The sequence below is a fragment of the Aptenodytes forsteri genome, unplaced genomic scaffold (genome assembly GCF_000699145.1).
Source record: "Aptenodytes forsteri isolate BGI_AS27 unplaced genomic scaffold, ASM69914v1 Scaffold55, whole genome shotgun sequence".
NCBI lineage: Eukaryota > Metazoa > Chordata > Aves > Sphenisciformes > Spheniscidae > Aptenodytes > Aptenodytes forsteri.
Genome location: NW_008796063.1, coordinates 7,436,094 through 7,457,766, shown reverse-complemented (window position 1 = coordinate 7,457,766; position 21,673 = coordinate 7,436,094). Strand labels below are relative to the sequence as shown.

Genomic DNA, 21,673 nt, shown 5'->3' with positions numbered 1-21,673 from the left:
TTGTGTCAGTGGGAGCTGGACTGGGACCAGAGCTGTGGCAGAAGAGTTTCTGTGCAGAAGCTTGGTACACCTTGCCATTCTGTTACTGTAGGTGTCTGAGTAACCATGCAAGGTACCATTAAGCTGTTATAAAATGCTTCAAGGGCTTTAAATCAAGCAGGTAAATTACTCCTTTACTGCTGCACCTCAGTCACTTCCCTTGCATTCACTCTGTCAGTGAGCTTCTGACATTTTTGATCTATCATGGAAAAAAAACATGCTGCAGTATCTACACAGCAGGTATTATGCAACCATTTATCTCAGTGCTGAAGCAGGTGTGGTGCAAGTCACACATAAGAGACCATCAGTCAGCAGCTTCCCTTTGTTTTCAGCAATATCTTCATTCCTTCACTGCTGTTAGCAATTCTTCCTTCTCAGTCTTCTTGCTGTTTCACATGCTTCCCATGTTGGCTGACACATAATGTCTTCCTGTCAACTTCCCTGGGCCCACAACTATGTTACTTGCTTATTTTGTTGCAGCTGCACCATTGCCTGATGCAACACCTCCAACATCTTTCTTTTTCACAGAAAAAGTTCCTCCTTCAGAACTTAATGAAATCTGCTGAAAGTTGGAAAGTGAACAGCTTTCTCTCTCTCTCTCTCTCTTCCATTATCTCATGCTTTGTTTTTAATTCTAGCCTGGTTGAAGAGGACAATGACAGCTTTGGATATGATGCTTTCGAGCTAGATGGTAAGCAAGACAATATCATGTGTATAGTTTAACTATGAGATCTGTGTGATTGGCTCACCAGCTACAGATACTGTCAAACAATCAACTCCTGGTCTAAATAAGATGGGACACATAGCCTGAGAAAAAAATCAAGTCAGTTCATCATAACAAGAAAACAAAGGGGCAACTAAGGGTGAGAAAAAGAAAGCAGTTATTCCTGAAGAACTAAGTGAGAGAAGGATTAGACTGAATGAATAGATGGAGGGTGCTTGGCTGAGGTCTGCAGGTTGATAAGAAGACCTCCAGCCTTAAAATGAGGAAAGCATCAGATTGAGAGGCGAAATAGTAGAGAAGACAGAGCCAGACTCTTCTCAGTGCTACCCAGTGACAGGAGAAGAGGCAATGGGCACAAACTAAAGAACAAGCCATTCCATTTAAACAGAAAAAAAAAAGGTTTTTTACTGTGAGGGTGGTCAAACACTGGAACAGGGTTGTCCAGAGAGGTTGACTAGTCTCCATCCTTGGAGATATTCAAAACCCAACTGGATAGGTCCTGAGCATCCTCCTCTAGCTGACCCTGCTCTGACAGTCTCCAGAGGTCCCTTCCAACTTGCTGTTCTGTGAGAGCAATCAGGTAGGTCCAGTAAGCAAGACTGGTATTCCTTGCCATGGCCTGTGGACATGAATCATGGCTCTGCATCAGGAATTTCCCCCTTCAGCTTTGGCTGAGATCAATCAAACATCCATTTTCCCCTTTTCCATCTTTGTCACTCTATCTAGGACTCATTTTCATTCTTCTTACTCTTTTCAGATGACAGTCATGACAGGCAGTCACATGGAGCTCCTTCGGTGCACTCTTCCTCTTCTTCTCATCAGTCGGAAGGCCTGGATGCCTATGAGCTTGAGCACGTCAACTCCATATTTAGAAAGTTCTCTCTGGAAAGGTATTTGAGATGCCAGTTTACCTACCTTAGACAGAGACTGAGGGGAAAGGCTACTATAGTAGAGATCCTCCATTTATCTGTTAGTTTCTGAAGATATAATGGCAGGAATGTGATGTCACAAGTTGTTATTTGACACAAATACCTCATGATACTGTGCTAAGTCTTTACTTCTTTATGTCGGCAGCAGTATAACATGTTATTTTGGAGCCCTTTCATATCCTGTAAACCGATGAAGGTCATCCTAAAATTTCAAAAACTTCAAGGCAGACAAAATGTTCTAGAGGCTTAAATTTATCCTTGTGATCTTGTTATCTTGCTGCCACAGGTTGCTAGGTGAGGTACTATTATACATCTGAGATATTCAGTCATGTCAGAGCACTTGAAGCTATCCAGATGCTCTTCTCCAGAACTTACGCAGTAATGAGAACGACTTCTTTTAGAGTCCTTGATAACACTAAAAGTTTATTTATGTCTCATTTATCATGCATGCATTTAACTCTGGAGCGGTAGCTAAAAGCTGAGATGACTAACTGTTACTTCCTTTCGTGAACACAGACCGTTTCGTCCCTCTGTCACATCTGTCGGTCGCATCAGAAACTCCTGCCATACTATCCAGCGCATAACACTGAACGGAGACAGTCTCAATTCAGAAATCACTCTGGTTGGGGGTAATGATAAAGGGAGCTTTATTAGCTCTGTCAAGACAGGATCACTTGCAGAGAAAGCAGGCCTTCGGGAGGGACACCAAATCCTACTGGTGAGCATAAAATAATCAGCAAATAGTATTGGATGTCTGTCCACCTACATGTATGCACGCTCACCGTAATACTTTCCTTTGTTTCTTCTTTCATCTTGTATTAATGACAAAGCATAAGACTCATGCAGAAGAAGATCTGCTATTGACTATGAAAATATGGGAGAATAGTATTCATGGTCATCCAACACACGCAACACACGTTTGCACTCTACAGTAGCTCTGTATGGAAGAGATTAGAGCAACTGATGCTTTTTTTAATGCTGTATTGTATAGTACAGCCCCTTTGAAAAGGCTAGAATGAGATTTACTCTCAACTTCCCAGTACTTTCCTGCCTGAAAGGAAGTTCATGCTACTTAGCTTAGCACGATGACTCCTAAACCGTTCTTTAGAGTGGCTTATCCTGGGACTGGACATGTTATGAACAGAAATGGATACAGCTGCAATATGAATGGAAAGAAGGGCTGCACACCTGCACAGCTGTCCCCAGCACCTCATAAGCAGGAGTTCAATGGTGCTTCTGCTGAGTTGTTCTTTGCTTAGTTTTCCCTCCATTGCCAAAGTTCCCAAACCATTTTCCTATTAAAATGCCTCCAAGGGGGAAAAAACCCCACAACTAGATATTCCTGCACTACTTACTACTGGGATTGTCAAAAAGCTGCAGTTCTGTGGACTGCTAACATTCTTAATTTGAGAGAAAAGAAATTAAATAATTAGAATGTAATCTGCATCCCCATAGCAAAGTATCTGCATTGTTTAATCGGAAAAAGATTATGCTGCGTAAAAAAAAATGGTATAATTGACTCAGAGATTGAACCTGCACTGGAGAGTAATATTTCTTTCATATCTAGTTGGAGGGCTGCATCAAAGGGGAGAATCAGAGTGTTCCCTTGGATACTTGCACAAAGGAAGAAGTTCACTGGACAATTCAGAGGTGCAGTGGTCCAGTAACGCTCCAGTATAAATCAAATCACGAAGGTAAGACCAAAAGTATTTCTCATCTAAAATAGTCCCAGGTCCATTATACTAACTAGTGTGGATGAGAATGACAGAACCAGAATATCCTTTGTATTGGTATAAATCTGGAGCATGTCTACTGGTGTTACAGGTGCTCTGTGTAACGGCTCCAGCTTTTAGCTTTGTGACTGAGAACAAAAAAAGCCCATATGCTTGTCACTACAGGACTCTGAAGAATTTACATGGTGGGCCAATAACGACGTGATTCACAAAACACATTCAAGCTTATTTTTATGTACAGTTTTCTGCAATACAGTGTGGTGAGCTGAATCGTCTTTATCCAGCTGAAGTCGATTTAGCATTTACCTGATGGAGTTGCTCTGTTTATTACCTTTGTGGCTTTCTCTTATCTTTAACAGCTGGAGTTCATGTGTGGTGAACGGAACTTGATTTTAGTGTTCGTGGCCTGTAATGATAATTTCAAGTTATGGATCAAAAATTACATTCCAAAATCCATTTTTTACTGGTGTATATAAATTTGCGGGTTTTTTTTTTTAATGCTGGTTAGAGAATTTCAGCTGCATAGATCACACAGGAAGTGATGTCTTTGATTTTCTTTGATGTTTTCGAAGGTAGGAAAGACTGTTGAAATTTTTTTTGAGCACCACTTAACTGCAGATAAAGCATGTTATAGATTGTGGGAGTGCCGATTAGAGCTAATAAGAAAGGGAATAGCTTGTCATTAAAACTGGTGGCAGAACTCAAGCTGTACTTACAGCATAGAGCTATAGCTGCGTCTGCATCTTTGCTGAGTTCTCTGTTTCACAGATCATGTGTGGAGTACTGAAAATGGAGTTACCTAAAACTATCATTATGATGAGAATATTCTCACAGGTTCTGATTCCAGCAGCCAGAGCTGTTTCTGAATCAATGCCCCATTAGTGTCTTTAAGGTGCAGGCCCCTAACCTTGTTGTAACTAGTGCAATTAGCACTCTAGAAGTATTAACCCTCTCTAGGAGGAGCCTCAGAAGTTTGCGCTGTGTGCTTCTCCCAGAGGATGCCCAGGAATGCAGCAATACCGAGGTCTGACCAGCAGCTGATCACGCTTCACCCCTTCCTTCGTTGCTGCAGGTTACCGAAAACTGCTGTCAGAACTGGAGGAAGGGCTTATCACATCAGGGGACTCATTTCATATCCGCTTGAATCTGAACATCTCCAGCCAGCTGGACTGCTGTTCCCTGTCAGTGAAATGTGATGAGATTGTTCATATTCTGGACACCATGTACCAGGGGAGGTGTGAGTGGCTGTGTGCCAGAGTTGATCCTTTCACGGACAGGGATCTGGAAATGGGGACCATTCCCAGCTACAGCAGGTGGGTGTAATGCTGAGTGACCACGACTGAGAGCAGTGGTTCTGTAAACAGGGAAATTAATCACTGCTGTAAGGAAAGAGGTATATGCCTTAATTTTTGAGGTGAGGCCTGGTGATGTTAAACTGTAATATGTGCTATAAAGCTTCAGAAAGGAGACTCCAGATGTTACCTGAAAGAATAATGTGGGTTTCTCAAAAAGTAGCATAAAAAAATATGCCATGGAGATTCTTTAATCCTTAACTGCACTGCAGTCCTGCTCATTATTTTGTTCCTGCATTTACTGTGTGGTTCAGTCAGTCCTCACCGCTATTTCTATTTAATCTTTTCTGTAGGCACAGACCCATTGCAGTCCAGCCTTCTTCTGAGTGGTTTCAAAGATCTCTTGATCTATGTGATTCCATCCTTTCTTTCAGAGCCCAGCAACTTCTTTTGGTGAAGCTGCAGCGGCTGATGCACAGAGGAAGCAGAGATGAGACAGAAAGCTCATATAATACCCTTCGGGCACTCCGGGTAAGTATCTGCAAACAAGGTCTTTTTAACACCTGTTACTCCACTGCTACTTCTTGTTCATTATGTTAATTTTACAGAAAGTCCTGTGTACACTCTGTGTAGGTTTTGATTGTCCCAGGCAATGGGATTTATTATGTTTGCTTTAAATAATACTGTCCCTGGCAATGGACCTAGCTCTGGCATACTATTAACCCTTCCAGCTATGAGGGAGTACACTTTAAAAGTCTAGTATCTGTTCTGTGTCTTAGTTAATCCTTTTCATTCTTCTCTGCCTGTAAGCCTCTAATGCATCTTCATATCCACATGAGGAAGAAGCTGTGTCCTTGGAGTTAATAATCAGAATTATTTCTCTCCTACTGTGAACAAGCATCTAATCCACAGAACTATCATTGTCCCACATTAGAAAGACCTGCCTCTTCCAACCTACACGATATGGAGAGAAGTGGGATTATCAGGTTTTCACACACAACTGCCCTGCCAATTTCTCCTTTTCGCTCAGTGAAAGTAATTTGATTTTTCTTTCTTTAGACCCAAGAATTCCATCTTTACATAATGAAAAACTAACTTCCTGGTGTATTAGTTACCGTAAGTTATTTTTAGAGCTCAGGAGACATAGATGCTTCTAGCATTTGCAGACACTGTAGCCACTGCTTGTATTGGATTTCAGTCAAGGTTAAGTGTCATGCATTCCTTCTGTACTCCAGTCCCCACTGATCAAAGGGACAGAGATCACTGGCAGAGATGCTAGTGAAAGCAAAAGCTTTGCATGCTATTTCTTGGTGCAGAAATTACCTCTTTCATAAGCTGTGGAGCGCAGTGTCCTGTGAAGAAAGGAATGTGGAAGAGCAGTAACGGAAGCGGTGTTTCTCAGCGTAGGCCATGCTGTGTCTACAGTTTGCTTAAAACATTGTATTTGGAATAGATATGACTCAATCACTATCCCTTGTATTGGAAATACAAAATATCTGCTTTTGCTTGTTCTGTTTTTCAAATGCTGTGATTTAAAAAAAGAAAAGGGGGGGGGAGGGAAAGAAAAATTCCTGTGTTATTTTTTACTAGAATACATTGCAGCCAGAGGAGCCTGCCCCACAGAACGACCCAAAAGCCAGCCCTCGCCTATCCAGAGCAAGCTTTCTTTTGGGCCAAATATTACAGGTAATAAAGTTCAAATCCTCAATGCAATGTCTGAAATAGTGGATCTGAACAGCAGATATTCTCAGGCTATCCTAATCTCCCCAGAAACCCCACCTCAGGTATAGAGGTTGTATAGGATTTCTTCCTATCAAAAAGAGATTTAATATATGAAAAAGATGAATAGGTTGTGTTTTCTAACTGCTCTTGTGACATGGGGTGTTTATTTTTAAGTGCATGCCTTCCATTACTAATGTAGCTTGATGGATCAAACATGTCTGCCATCAGAGGCTGAAATGTGTTTTGCTTGAACCATAAGGACAAATCCATTGGGATAGACCAAATCCCCAAGTCTCTGTGAGATGAGGTTCCATCAGAAAACAGTCCTTTAATTGTAGGTCAGTGACTCTGAGAGTGACAGAGACTGTGTGGGTGAAGGACAAAAAAGTCTTGTGAAGGAAGATGGTTGTGAAGGTTAGCAAATAGACAGGAGGAGGAATTAATATTTGAATAGAGGAATAGTTGGGTGGATGGGGAATGAAAGCAGGAAGCCTATTTCTCAGTGTAAAAATGTGCCATTTAGGAGGTTTTAAGTCTCTGTGGTACTGCAAAGAAGAGGCAGAGTTTGGGGTATAACCTGTGACACATTTGTGCAAATACTCAGAGTGCATATGTTACTCTGCTGTGGACACATCAGTGCTTGTACTGGTGATAGCAGGGAGCTCTGCGAAGAAAAAGAACGTGCCTCATAAGAGCAGAGAACAAAATAAGAAATCCCAAAAGGGATTAACAAAGGCTCTGAATCAGATCTATGATATTTAAAGAGCCTTAGAATTCAGTCAACAGATCCATGGAGTCCTGGCTTTGATAGACGTAGGTAATTCAGATCTCGTAGATAACAAGTGTGGGCTGATGAATACATGGCAGAATAAAGAATGTAAGAAATGAGGGTCAAATCTCTTTGTTCACCTTTTCAGTTTGTCAGTAGGTCTGAAAACAAATATAAGCGTATGAATAGCAATGAGCGAGTCCGTATCGTCACTGGCTGGCCCTCTGATCTGGCACGGACCTCATCTGAAGCAAAGAAGCCGTTGCCTGATAAACTGGAAGGTATGGATATAAAATAGTAATAGCTTTTACACACATGGCACTGATATAAAGGCTGTCTACATAACAGCATGGCTGTGAAAAAATGTCATAGGTCTTTCCCGTTACTAGCATCTAATGGTCCACTCTGTGCCAAAATTCGACAGCATCTGTGACCAAAACACTGATTTTGCTAAAAGTGCTTGGAGCGCTAAGCCTTCATGAGCAAGTTGAGGACACTGAAGCTTCCTGTTTGGTTGGCAGTTCTTCCTAGGTGCTTTCTTGCTCTTTGTCCAAAAACATTTAACTCAAAGTAAGTCAAGCTAATAAGCAGAAAGATTCTCCAAGTAAGTGTCCTGTTAATCTATTAATTAATCTCTTGAAAGCAAAAGGCACTTGAATTATTTATTATTAGGTTGGACATCATACTACTGGATATATAGTGAAGACAACCCTGGCAAAAGAGAAAGGAGGACTAGTATGACTAACCATGTCATTTCTCGTTCATGTGTTTCTCCTTCTTTTTCTCCAAATACCGATGGAGAGGAAACCAGAGAATAAATGTCTTGTTCTTTACTCAGATTTGGATTCCAAAAGTGAAATCAATAAGAGGCTCAGTCTGATCCCTTATAGCTTGGTGAGACCAATCCACTGTGAGCGCAGGCGCCCCGTACTTTTCACCCCCACCATGCTTGCCAAGACCTTGGTACAGAAGCTTCTCAACTCTGGAGGTGCCCTGGAATTCAACATGTGCAAGCCAGGTAATGGGATAAAAGAGGACCATGACTGTTAACCCTCAGTGTTGGAAATATGAACATATATATATATATGCATGCACACACACGTAGGGGCATGCATATGTGATAGTTGCTTGATGTAATTCAAGTCACATCAGAGTGATGTGTAGCTATAAATCCTGCTTTTTGAGAATATCTGAGATATTTGAATGTTTTTGAGACAGCCAGTGCACATGGTTATGAGATTCTGTGTCTATGAATATTATCCATGTGTATGCTGCGTGGTTGCTAGGATGCCCCTCAGAGACTGAAATGCTGTGAGTGCTCTTTCTGTTTGCATACTGCATATCTAGGCAATGTGAAATTTTGATTAATTTGTTTCTAGTATTTGCTATTATGAGGAATATCTTCCCTAGAGCGACTTCAGGTTTCTATCTCATCCAAGGCTGTGAAGATTGTGCATTTGATCTTCTCGAAAGACTGATTTTCTTCCATGCTAAGTATTTACTATTAAAGCAATGCAGTACCATGATTGCTGTAGGGCAGGATTGTATACAACGCAGCATTAAACACAGCTGACGTTTCATTTTTACACTAATATTGAATACCCACCGCACAGTACACAGTCTTACAGTTATCCAGACAGAGAAACTGAAAAGTTAAGTATTATAATAAATATCCCCTGTCTTGCAACATAAAACAAAACCTTTGATGTAGAGCTGCAACTCACAAGGGGGCCAGTATCACACATTGCAACCTAAGCCAAAATTTTTGAAACTTTAAACACAAATGTTGGAACACTAAATCCTTGTTTTAGGAGCCTATACTGAAGAGACCTTGTTTTTTTAGCACTTCTCAGCATCCTCCAGCCCTGAAATGTTACTGTATAACATTAGGTGCTGGAATTGTATTTACTGTTTTAATTTAATGCCTTCATGGTGTTGTAGTAATTGCCCAAGGACTCATTGGTGCAGGATATAGTGGAGATGCTCAGCTGTGATCAGATTAAGCTTTAATTGAATTCAATGGAAGAAATGAGGCAGCTGTTAAGACAATTCATTGCTCGTCTTCTTTCCCTGAACCATCCTTACGTCCTATGTGAAGTACTACTGGATAGTTTTCTAGGTGTTCTGTAGTTGTAATCTTGATTTTGTCCTCATCCACATCTCTTTCCAGATATTGTAACAAAGGAAGAGTTCTTAAGGAAGCAAAGAACGGAGACTATTATCTTCAGCAGAGAAAAGAATCTGAACACATATGAATGTATTGTACCTGCCAATATTGAGGCTGTCACTGCCAAGGTGCGTAGAGTACTCCGTATCCCTTCAAAAGGCTGTCTGTGAATCTGTCTGCAATATATGTTTCTTCTTGAATAAAAGACTGACCAATTTACAGTTGCATCTTCTCTCTCTTGCCCACCTTCAATCTCAGATTTATATTTATTCTCCCAAATGGCTTTTATTTGTGCTTTTGCTTTTCTTTTTCTTTTTCATCCTCAGCCATATCCTTTTACATGCTCGCTCATTCTCTGTGATGACCCACATTGATGCAGCAAAATATGCTTTCATTTTCTATGCTCCATCCCTTATTCAGTTCCTTTTCATATCATAAGTATATATAAATGTGCGAGAGAGTAAGAGATACAAGGACCTAGACAAAAGAAAGGATAGCCTGAAACACAGACACAGGGGTGTACAGTACAAAGATAACAATGTCAAAGACAGAGATCTCATATCAAGTAGGGTGGATTTGATGCACAGCATGGAAAAAAAGGAGAATTAAAGTGATGGTTTTTTCTCTCACAAGCAGTAGCTGTTGTCTCTGAACAAAGAGCAAGTATGTGTGTTTGTGTATATATGTAAAACTGGTATTTTGCCATACTCTTCATCTTTAGATCAACCCATTTCTATTTTAAACCTTTTCAGAAAGCTATTAAGCTCAGCTGTTATTTGACTGACTAGTTGTAAACCAGTGGGAGGAGTTTGGACTTTAAAAGTATATTTGATTAAAAGGTTTTACATCAGTACAGTGGTAAATGGAGAGCTTTTCAGCTGATCCCATAAGGTATGGGATCCTTTATCTCGAGATTCCACAGCAGTGAATGTTCCTTTGTGACACTGTTATGACTTTGTTTTTAGAACAAGCATTGTCTCCTGGAAGCTGGAATAAGCTGCACGAAGGATTTAATCAAAGCCAAGATATATCCTATTGTTCTCTTTATCAGAGTCTCAGAGAAAAACATCAAGAGGTTCAGGTAACATATCAAACCTTTTGCATATTTGATATGCCGTCTTATTCAGTGAATAATTCTCGAGTCCAATAATGTTCTCACTGAGAGAAATAAAGAACCTCTGCTCTCTTCATCTGGTGCTTCTGTGTGCACTGTTTCCTCCCATGACTCCTCCCTGAAATCTTACAACCGGAAAAAGTAGGAATTCCCCAAATCTAGCACTCTCTCACTGTCACTGATAGCAATGAGCATTGTGGGAGGATGAGACTGAAGAACATGTGGTTTTCTCCATGCTCAGCACTCCCACAGCATTTTTTAAGGTAATGCTAGCTGGAAGAGGAAAAGTCGTAAACACTTGCACTCTCCCTGCATTCAGTCCTCTAAAATTGTTTCCCCATAGCAAATATTTTACCTTGGGGGCAGCATGGAGGTAAGGGGAGGGTAGACCTGGAGTAGCTGTCTTCTCCACTGCTTTTATTGCTTGTATATAGTCAGTAGAAAATAAATTCTTGATGGGACAGCTGGGACTACGGGATTAACTTAAAATGTAAGACATTTGTTTTTGGTCTGCTCATTTGATACAGGAAACTATTGCCAAAGCCAGAGACTGAAGATGAGTTTTTACGTATGTGCCGTCTGAAGGAGAAAGAACTGGAAGCACTGCCATGTCTTTACGCCTCTGTAGAAGCAGATGCATGGAGCAGTATTGAAGATCTTATCCGAACGATAAAAGACAGGATCGGAGAAGAGCAGCGTAAAACCATCTGGATAGATGAAGATCAGCTATAAAAAAAAAATAATGGAGCTCTTTGGTGACAAAAGGACATACCCAGGTGGAGCAGGGGCTTGCAGAATTCTCTGATCAGGTGCCCAGCACTCACTCCTGTTTCACCCTTGCTGGCTGGGCACTTCTGCTGGCAGAATGCATGTATGGAATGGAACTGGAGCTGTGTTGAGCAGCCAATGTCTCAGATGCTGGGGATCTAGGATGTGGGTCAGACCAGAGCCACCATCACAACTTCTGACCCACCGGCATCTCTTATGGGACAGCAGCTGTTTAACATGTGAGAAGGACAAAGATCTTGAGAGGGAGCTTGGGGTAATTTATTATGTTGAAAATATGGATCTCATTTGGCTCATTGAAAACTTCTGATGAGGCCAGATAAGTGGAATCTAAGAGGAATAAAGCATGAGGATTGGGCTAAAGGATATGGAATTGAGATGTGCCCCACACACACCCTGAGGTGAGATTCTGAACATACCCAATTAAGGAAGCTGAAGGCTGGTTGGTAGCAACAGAAACACTAGCTCTGTTGGCCGTGGCAGCTCTGTAGCTCTGTTTTTCTGTAACCATTTTAATCAGAAGAGAAAAAAATAGCTATTATTCCTGGCATTAATTAAAATGACAATTTCCCCTTCCTTTTTAAACTCCAGTTTTATTTAACAGTTTTGCAGGTTTCCTTTGTAGTCCTGGCACTTACAGGAAAAGAGACTCCGCTGTCCCAGTGGCACATGAGATCTTTCCAGATCTGCCAATGTTTCATTGAGTTTATCCCTGCCTCTGCATTGTATTCATTTGTACATCTCTCAATTTTTAACATTTTTTACTTGTGGTAAGTACCATGGTGCCTTCTCCAGACAACAGGTTTTTCTGTTTCTCCACTGAAATCTGTATTTCTCTACAACATCATTGCCTGCCAACATGCCTGCTCTCAACAGGAGGGACTGCTCTGAGAAGAAGAAAAGGAAAATTTCATAAGCCAGTAATTGCTGCGAGCCACTCAGTCCTTGACCTCTCTGCCGTGACTGACAGCAAGGAGACCAGCAAGCATCACACTGTGCTGTGGCCAAGTAGGATGATATTTTCAGAAGTGTGTACGTGACTTAGAAGACCACATCCCATTTTCAAAAGTGCTTACCTCCTCAGAGAGTTTAAGTTCCACTGATAATGAGTGGGACTTAGACTCCTAAATCTCTTCAGTCTTTTAAAGTTTTTCCTCTATACATTAGACACTGTATTGAGACCGCCAAATTGATTCAATAAAACTGACCGGATAATAATGACTTGCACAACTGCTGATCTGAAATGCAATAAAAATTGACCTACAGATGAAGAGTTGTACATCCCGTTATCCTTAGATCCTTCATTCCTTGCCATATCCCTCCCTTTAAGATGCGTTTAATAACAATCTTACCTTTGCTTCTGTGTTCATCCCAAGTCCCCCATCTCGGTGCTTCAGGCTGGCGTGCAGCAGCTGGCAACAAAAAGACAAACAGAATCTAAGTGAAATATCTGCCTGGTTGCCCTCACTAGATTAACTGCTAGGTTGTCTTTGCAATGAGCTGCTGATGTGGTGGGCGTCTCTCAGGTAGATTGGGTCAGTTAACGTTGGCTTGTGTGATTGTGCTTTTCTGCTCTTCTCTTTTATGCACATCATTTTTTAACTAATGGTATCTTCTAGAAGTCATTTATGTCACTTCACATCTAACTTTGTGCTGCTGTGTTTCTCAAATTATTAATGTTTGAAAGACTGTTCATAGCTAGTGTTTCTCAGAGAATAGCTCTTTCCCTGCCCAGTGCCATCTGTTTGGTCTGTGCAAGCACGGGGATACTACTATTTTGCCATCTCTTTACAAAGTACAGGCTGCATACACAATTTGCAACTCCCTCCAGGGCAAAGAATAACGACTGATTGGTGTATATATAGAACACATTGGATGATTCTTCAGCGATCCTCTGTAGCTCAACCAGAAATAAGAAAGTATCGGTTGGGAAAGCTAAGCCTTTCAGGAACATTTCACATTCATTCCTAATGTCCTGATAGTGCAACCTTGTGTAACAGCTGCCTGTGGTTTGTTACTGCCTCTCTTGTGATAGTTTTGAGTTCACAGCTGAGCAATGGGAGGGGCTGTAAGAACATTTCTCAGCTGCTTCAGCAAAAAGTTCAGCCAGGTCAGTGTCAGATCCCTTCAGGATCAACCAGCTGGCTGCTGGACAGAACTCATAGGGTGTCCATGTCCCGCTGGCTGTGCTGCCGGGATCAGTAACACCTGGTGGAACGGCTAGAACAGACAGCGAGTGGGGCGGAGAGGATGAAGTACCTCAGACTGCTGTGGTTGTTTCTGCAGTGATCTTCTCTCACCACAGCTTTATTTCTGAGCCCTCTTCACACAGACAACAGCTGTGGATGTGATTTATCTCACTTAACTTTAGACATGGGAAAGTTATATGGCAAAGTCTAAAGGAGGTTCCTTTTACAATGAATGGAGATACACCTCCAAAGAGCTATTTGTCTAACTTACTGTAGATGGCTATCTAATGATGAGATGAATTGCCCTCTGAACTGTCTGGGGTTTTTTTCACGGACTATAGAAAGAAACTAGAGAATTAGCCTGGCCTTTAGCATTTAGCTTTTTGATCTGTAATTTAGGACAGCTAAACCACCTTATGGGAAAAGTGGACCAAGAGATTGAGGCAGAGAACAACAAACAATCTAATTATTTCTGTGAAACAAGAGAGGAGTGAATACATGGAACAGACTTTTCTTCCTGGTATCTGAGTACATCTCCTGTAAATTCCCAGCTCTGAAGATGCTATAAGGCATTGTGGTTTTCTACTCATGTGATGCAAAGCAACCAGACGCTGTTAAGTGAAGTTCACTGACAGAGCTGTGTGCTGTAGCCTGCATAACCCTCATCTCTCTTGGACTCCGTAGAGAAGGACTGAAAGCTATATTCTCCCTTGACTTCTGGATGTGAACTCAAAGAGCAAATCTATAGCTGGAGCACATTCCCAGAACTGCAGCAGAGCAAAAGGGGCCATTATCATTTACACTAGCCGAGGAGGTGCTTCCGATCTAGACCCAAATGCTGTCCATCTAAACTGGAAGAAATTAACCTCTGCATCTTGTGAAATATGTTCAAATCTGCAGGCTTGAAAAGAGGCCGTGAATTTCCCTAAACGTCAGAGTGTTGGAATCAGTGTGGATTCCAAGTCCTGAACTGGCAGATTTGAAGTGCAAACTTGGAACTTGGACTGTAGATTGTTGCAGTATTTTTCATTCTGCTGTCTCACTTGTGAGGCATTGCTTTAAGCTACCAACCGCTTCCCTCCTCACATACACGTGTAATACATACAAACCTGGGCTCCTCATCACATATACAAATGCCCACCTAGGCATAGCCAGCTTCGGTAGTGATTGTACGGTTGAAAAACTGGAAGCAACGATTAAGAAAACAAAATGGAAATTGGAAATGTTGTAAGTGTTTGTTACAAACAGTATCACAACGGAATCCAAAGCAGACTCTCAGCCTGGTCTCAACAAAGTGTAAAGATGTGACAAGTTTTATGTTGGAGTATTCTTTGGGTGTTTTTATATTGTTAGACAGCACTTGGTGTAAGATTTGTGATCAACAACTGGACTTGCAGGTGCCACTGTAATTCAGGTAAATTCTCCAACTCAGTCTAATAAAGGGAAAAAATCAAGCCGCAGACCCGAGTTTGAACTGGATGCCGTGCTTGGACACCGGGGTTCAGACCAAGCTGCCTGACAGAGACATGTCTGGATACCAGTTGTATATGTCTATCTGAGGTAAGCAACGTTTACATCAATCCATTTTAAAATCAACTCACTCAAGGTTTTTAATTGAAGTCTGGGAACATTTCTCAGCAATTTGTATTTTAAGTTAAAAAAGGAGTTAACAGAAAGTCCGGGCAATTGCCCTGTATTTGGGATGCTACTTTTTCTGTAAAAAGGTGTAAAGCCTAGAATAATAACTGCCTTTCAAAAATTATTATTGGAAAACTACTTCTTCTTTCCTTTAAGAGTTCACAAGAGCTTGCTGAAAAATTTTCAGATGTAGATTGTTCTTTGGAAAATAGCATTGAAAAATTGGCCACTAGAATGCAATTGGAGAAAATTTTTCAATGGAATATTGTTCTGCTAGAAAATGTGTTTTCATCCAAATGAAAAATTGGCCACTAGAAAATGCATTTGGAAAATTTTTCAATGGAATATTGTTCTGCTAGAAAATGTGTTTTCATCCAAATCAATTGTCTATGGAAATGTTTCCATTCTAACATTCCATTTTTAAAAAATTTAAAGTATTTCAATAATACGGAAGCAGTCCTTTTCAATATTTCACATACTTTCAATCTTTCACCTAAAAACATTTTTTGTTTTTATTTTTTTCATTTTTATCGTTGAAATATTTTTAAAAGTCTACATTTAAACATTTGATTGAAACACTTGTTGAAGAAAATTTTGTATTTTATGTTTATATACTACAAAATAATGGAAGTAATGGCTTATAGCTGTCATTGGATGTGGTATAATGTCTATGATCACGAGAAAAAAATCAAACTGAACCTGGCTTTGCATTTTGTTTAACTCTGCTGCTAAAATGATGTATTATGTAAGTCAGTATCATGCAGTTCAGCACATTGGGGAATTGTTGCAGGTAAAAATTTCATGCAAACTTTATTACACAGAATTTGATAGTCCTTTGAATCAGGATTCTGGCTGGAGGCTAAGCTGTCAATCGGTCTGTCTGCAGCACAGACAGCTCTGGCAGTACAATTTGCAAGGGAGTAGGAACACACACAAAGCAGACTTTTGCCTATGAACTTTTAAGTGGAAATAGTTGCCAAAGCTGGAAAAATGCCTGTAAACCTGTTAGAGGTTTCTGTATTCTTTTATGCCAAGCTATTTTCATGGCCTAGGGATCGAAAACTCTGTAGCAAGGATGAAGTCAGGGAGACGCTATTCAGGTAGACTGACTTCAGCTCTGAGGGGTTCAGAGCGTGGGAACCCTGGAGCTGTCACGCAGGTTACAACACTGCATGGGCACAGAAGGCTGAGATGTCTAAGCAGCAGTTATTATGCTGTCCCCTGGAGACTGGAAAAGCAAGACACAGTTAAGGGTTTGGGACTGCTGGGAGAGCAACGTTCTAGGATTTTGCAATTATTTGAATTGAGTATGCCAAGTCGTTCAGCATTAATCAGCTTATACTGTGAAGCCTATCAAATGTGTTCCCCTTTGGTGCAGTTGCTATCTCTCTTGCTCTTGTTCAGTTCTGAGAACTGAATAGCATAGCACTATTTTGTGCTATATACCATTAAAAGGTACACAAGAATTCAAGAAAGAAATTGTGGTTTCTTTCTTGTAAGTTACTTTGTTTTCCCCGTTTCTCCTGCTTGCTCAGTTTCCAGAGTTCTTGTTTGCTCTCCACTCCACGCAATGTGTGGGCTGATTCGGGGTTTGTAGCCCTGAGATCCTTCATCAGAGCACTACTCTATGCAGTGGTCTAGTGCACCAAATGATTAAGGAAAGTGTGTAAATTGAAACTGTAATTCCAGAAGAACCGTGTGCTTTACCAGACTTGTCTGTAGAATAAAAAGGAGGCTCTCCCATGGATCAATGGAATGTGCCTTTTGACTTTGGAGACCAAATCCCGGTGTGATTTTTTGGTTCAAGCACAGTGGATATGGTTCTTTTGCTCTGGCAGCTTGGATGGCAGTACAGTCATTGCCTGGGACATCCCTGCTGGCATAGCAGGAGTTACACCGGCACCGCTGTGCAGGAGTCCTGCCCACACAATACCTGGGGGAACTGGGGTAACCATTCTGTCTGACACTTTCCTGAACAGAAAACCTAATTCAGCCAATGCAGTGCTGAAAGACTATGACACAAGATTTCCTCCCGTATCTTTCAGGTACTGCAGAATTCTGCTGTGCTCCCAGAAATCACACTTGATATTTCTGCAAAAGTATCTCTAGCCCTCAGGGATGATCCTGGACCCAAACACCAAAGCATCTGCCATTCTCAGGGACCTTCCCCTGACTCTTTCTAGTGTAAATTTTGATCTCTGTCTCTGAGCCTGCAAAAGCAAACAGAAGGCCTCCCATCCCTGTAGTTTTCATCTGTAGAACTAATGCTTTTTTATCAAAAAGGTGTTGTTAACATCTTTGTACAGATAGAGCACGTGGACAGAGAGCTGATGTGGCTGTCCACACAGGTCAGAGACACGGTCTGGCTCCCCAACCCCTGCGCAGTGCTGGCTCCCCTCGGTCTACGCTGCTCTAGTCTCAAGACTCTGAACGAGAGTATAATGCAAGTCTGGCAGCTGTATCAAGGATTTGAGTGGTGGCTGCCTTAAGCGGTGAGATTTCTAGTTTGATTTGAGAACCCTACCAGTAAGCCAAGTTAGAACAACAGGAAGCTCATCCACCCTCACTCCCCCGTCTCCTTTTTTCTGTTCCTCTGCTGCAGAAACTTTCTGATGTTCAGATCAGAGGCTCTCCGGGGTTAAATGCACCATTAGTCACTGGAAAAAAGGGAAAAAAAGACCCTTTAAAAGCAGATGGTGGATGACAGAGAACCTGTTTGAGAGTAAATATCTACAACAGCATGGCTGCTTCATCAGATATTAGCATCAAAAGCTGTCTGACAATTTAGCAACAAACAGCAATATTGATTTTCTTCCAAACTGCAGATACAGAAAGACAAAGATGGAGACATGGGTCTTTCATAGGATCCCCGTCATGCCTGGGCAAATAGCAAGACAGGGCCGCCAGACAGCAAAATACCTGCAAAACCCAATCCCGTCAGCGTGGTAACAGCAGCCTGCAGCTTAGAGGTTATTAAAGGATACACGAGATGATAGTTCAGCTCCAGGCTCGTCAGGAGTGTGTGCAGAATGGAGTGTTACCATCCCAGGGATGAAGAACTGGGACTGGGGCCAGGACCAGGCTGTTCCCACCAGGGGAAATGGGAAGTAGCGTAAAGTAGTGGAGCTGGGATGGAGTGTGGACGAGCCCTGGGATGCAGCTTGCTTCCCTTGCTGTTTCCAGAAGATATGTCATCAATTGCTACAAAGCAGTCCGAACAGTAATAGCTACCACTCCGCCTGTCCCTCCCTCTGATACAGCAGCCATCCTGACTTTTCAGGGCACTGGCAATATAGCCATTTTGCCACCTTGGCAGTCTGGAAAAATTCCACCTGAGAACTAAGATGTGACCGTTTTCTCCTTTATTCTCTGTCCCATTAACTTCTTTCTCACAAGTGGTAGAAAAGCCTTCTTGTGGTCAGCAGTCAGATCTTGGAACCATTTCTTGATGACAAGTGTTGGGTATATCCAGTCCTTTGGAGAACAGCTTCCTTTTTCTGATTTAAATTCACTGCAACTAGTGGTCTCACATCAATTATGTACACTTCTCCTTGTCTCTCTGTCTGAAATGTCAGTGAATCTGATAATTTTTGCTCACAGAAGAGGTGGGGAACTAACAAGGATCTCTGGCACAGCCTGCAGTGATTGCATCTACCAAGGCATTAGCAAAACAGCAAGGAAACAGAAACAGGCACTGAAACTTGCTGAAGTTCAATCCCCTGCTCACAAACTAGTATTCAGAGAGTAACTCCTAACATAGTGCTTAAGAAGGCACCAGAGCACGTCAGGACAGTGCTCAGGAAGGGCTACACAAGACAATCTCTAGCTGCGGTCATGGGAACATCCAGAATGTTCAGGAAAGAAATAAACATGGTAAGAAATAAAGAACAACCCATAATTAAACTGAGAGATTTATTCCTGGCATAAATAGACACAATTCCATTACCTTTCAGTTCTGTCTGAATATGCACCAGAAGGAACTAAGCCGGATATCGCCTCTGACCTAGTTGGAGTTCTTTGTAGTAGCATTACTGTATTGTTAAAATACTGTTTTAAGAGCCAATTTTTGGTTGTTGCCTTCATTTTTACCCCCTAGAGAAAGTCAGTGGGGTAAACTTCTATTAAATGAATGTGAAAAATTGATGCCTCATTCTAAGTGCACATTTATAAATATAACATCAAATCCAGTGGCTTACAACAGCTTCTCTCCCTAACAGCTCTGCCCTCCAAGCACTGCCTACCCTGCTGTAGTAATGGTCTTTCTCTGACCAGCCTCCTGAAACAGTCAAGCAGTCTTCCAAAGACAACCTTATGCTGGTGAGATTTAGCTTTGTCATTGTGGCACGTCTGCAGCATTTACTTCGCCATATCCCGGTGCTGAGCTGATTTGCTCATTATCAGATTGCTGTTTATTAATCAAAGCAGTAACAATGGGACAGAAAAGCTGGAATAGAGCACAGACAGTGCTTCATTTGTTCCAATTGATTTTCCTATCACATTTTATTACTACTATTTACTTTGTATGCCTCAGGAAGATTGAAATGCACTGTGTAGTAGGGGTAGATATTTGAATTTCTCTTCTTTTTAGCTCTTGCTATTTCTATTACGATAGTCAGAACAGTAGGTTCTTCCAGCAACTAAGCCATTACCTTCTCTGCTATAAAACAGCGTATGGAGGTTTTGTGATAATTAGACTCCACCAGTGTGTGAAGTCCTGCAGGTGGAGTCCTTGGGAAATCCACGAGAATCATGGATACTGGGCATATCTGAAAATTAGATCTCCAAGATGACATCTTACAAATTCTCAGCACTGACAAGAACCATTGCCATCGCTAAAGCAGCTAGAAGGTATAATGAGATAGCATGCAGACTAGGCATACACATATACTTAGGCTAGGACGATCAGGTGGTTTCAGGATGAGGTTTTGTCTTGCAGTAACATTAACGGAGGTGACGGTGGTGATGCGTTTTCCTGCTTCTTCCTAGCTCTTTTCTAGCGTCTGAGATCACTGTTCACAAGCTGAATCTTGCAAGCTTCAGCCAGCACATCTAAAACATCGGGGAAGACCAGATGATTACTGTCAGGAGGTATGTGGTGGTTTATGGAAGTTGGCGCATGGGACAACAAAAAGACAAAGGATGGCACGTGCTGTAAGATTGCATGAATCGTCTCCTTTCCATAAACAAGGCTCACTGAGAACTAAAAGCAACTTCAAAATTGCCTGAAAAAACTATCAAAATCTGTGGTGAAGCTCCTATTTTCAGCACAGCTAGGATTTCACTCTAGAGTTTTATAAGCGTTTGAACTATATTTATTCTGAAATTGCCCCACTCAGTGAGTACAACAGGAAACCCATGGTTGGCTGCAGCTGTAGGTGTGAGATGCAGTTGCGTGGGTAGGTGATGAGAATATATTTTTTAAAAAAGCTTTGTTTTCTACATTAATTTTATAATTAGCCTAATTCAGGAGTGAGGAGGCAGCTAGCAGGTGGTAGCATGTGTCATTAACAAAGTTCAAAACAGAAACTACAAGTAGTCAGCTGAGCTGAAAGTTTCCGTGGGCTCTTCATCGTTACTGGAAATCTGAGAGTCCCTCACACGGGAATTTCTTTCTTATCACGTGTTTTATCTTGCTGAAATGCTGTTTTATAACTTAAGCAGAATGTGTGAATGTTTGCGTGTGCATGTACAAACACACATCTGTGGTCACATATGCACCACACAACAGAATGAGCCTATATAGACATGTGCAACATCGTGGGCTCTTCATCGTTACTGGAAATCTGAGAGTCCCTCACACGGGAATTTCTTTCTTATCACGTGTTTTATCTTGCTGAAATGCTGTTTTATAACTTAAGCAGAATGTGTGAATGTTTGCGTGTGCATGTACAAACACACATCTGTGGTCACATATGCACCACACAACAGAATGAGCCTATATAGACATGTCCCATATCCTCTTTGGGAACACGCCGCATGACATCCGGTAGAATTACTCTTTTTTTTTTTTAATAGCAGAACTGCTTCTTTTGTTCTGCTCGCAGAAGCTTTTGGTTTTTAGAGCAGAAGATGCTGAGTTGGAGTGCCCTGGCCCCCTCTCTGAAGTACACACATACGGTTGTCAGCTGTCCAACAGTGTCTGAGTAGTATGACTTCGAGCTTGTCTGTTCCCTATCCTCCTGCTGATGACCTTCAGCTGCACCAAATAATTATTTTCTCACTGGGTTTTTTCAGCAGCAGTAGGGGTAATTGAATGATTGTAAAATAGGACACTAGGCCACTAGGGGTTAAGTGAAAACTAAAATAATGCCATCTACAGGAACATTTTTTGGTCACACTTCGGGTCACAGTCAGATAAAGGGTTAGGAAATATCAGCCTGAGACTTTAACATCACAAATGGGTTTCTGCAAGCACAGCTTGTGAGTGATGGGAGGGGGTGAGGAAGAAGGGAGGAGAATATACAGATACTGGTGGTGGATTTAACCTGGACTAAGTTCAGACGCCTGGGTAAGATTCACTTGAGCAGTATTGATCAGAGTGGAAACATTAAGTATCTTTGTTAATCTGGCA

The 21,673-nt window shown here is 41.5% G+C and overlaps 1 protein-coding gene across 1 annotated transcript in view; it reads left to right on the top strand.

Moving 5' to 3' along the window:
• Positions 1-11,648, top strand: part of CARD11 (caspase recruitment domain family member 11) — a 47,378-nt gene extending 35,730 nt beyond the window's left edge. The window contains exons 13-24 of the mRNA XM_009286402.1: positions 678-730; positions 1,521-1,653; positions 2,209-2,410; positions 3,260-3,386; positions 4,498-4,738; positions 5,152-5,248; positions 6,308-6,403; positions 7,357-7,489; positions 8,047-8,226; positions 9,379-9,503; positions 10,341-10,456; positions 11,017-11,648. Coding sequence (XP_009284677.1) covers positions 678-730; positions 1,521-1,653; positions 2,209-2,410; positions 3,260-3,386; positions 4,498-4,738; positions 5,152-5,248; positions 6,308-6,403; positions 7,357-7,489; positions 8,047-8,226; positions 9,379-9,503; positions 10,341-10,456; positions 11,017-11,221 — 1,708 coding nt within the window. The 3' untranslated portion in view covers positions 11,222-11,648. The remainder of the gene's footprint in view (positions 1-677; positions 731-1,520; positions 1,654-2,208; positions 2,411-3,259; positions 3,387-4,497; positions 4,739-5,151; positions 5,249-6,307; positions 6,404-7,356; positions 7,490-8,046; positions 8,227-9,378; positions 9,504-10,340; positions 10,457-11,016) is intronic.
• Positions 11,649-21,673: the final 10,025 nt, after the last annotated feature.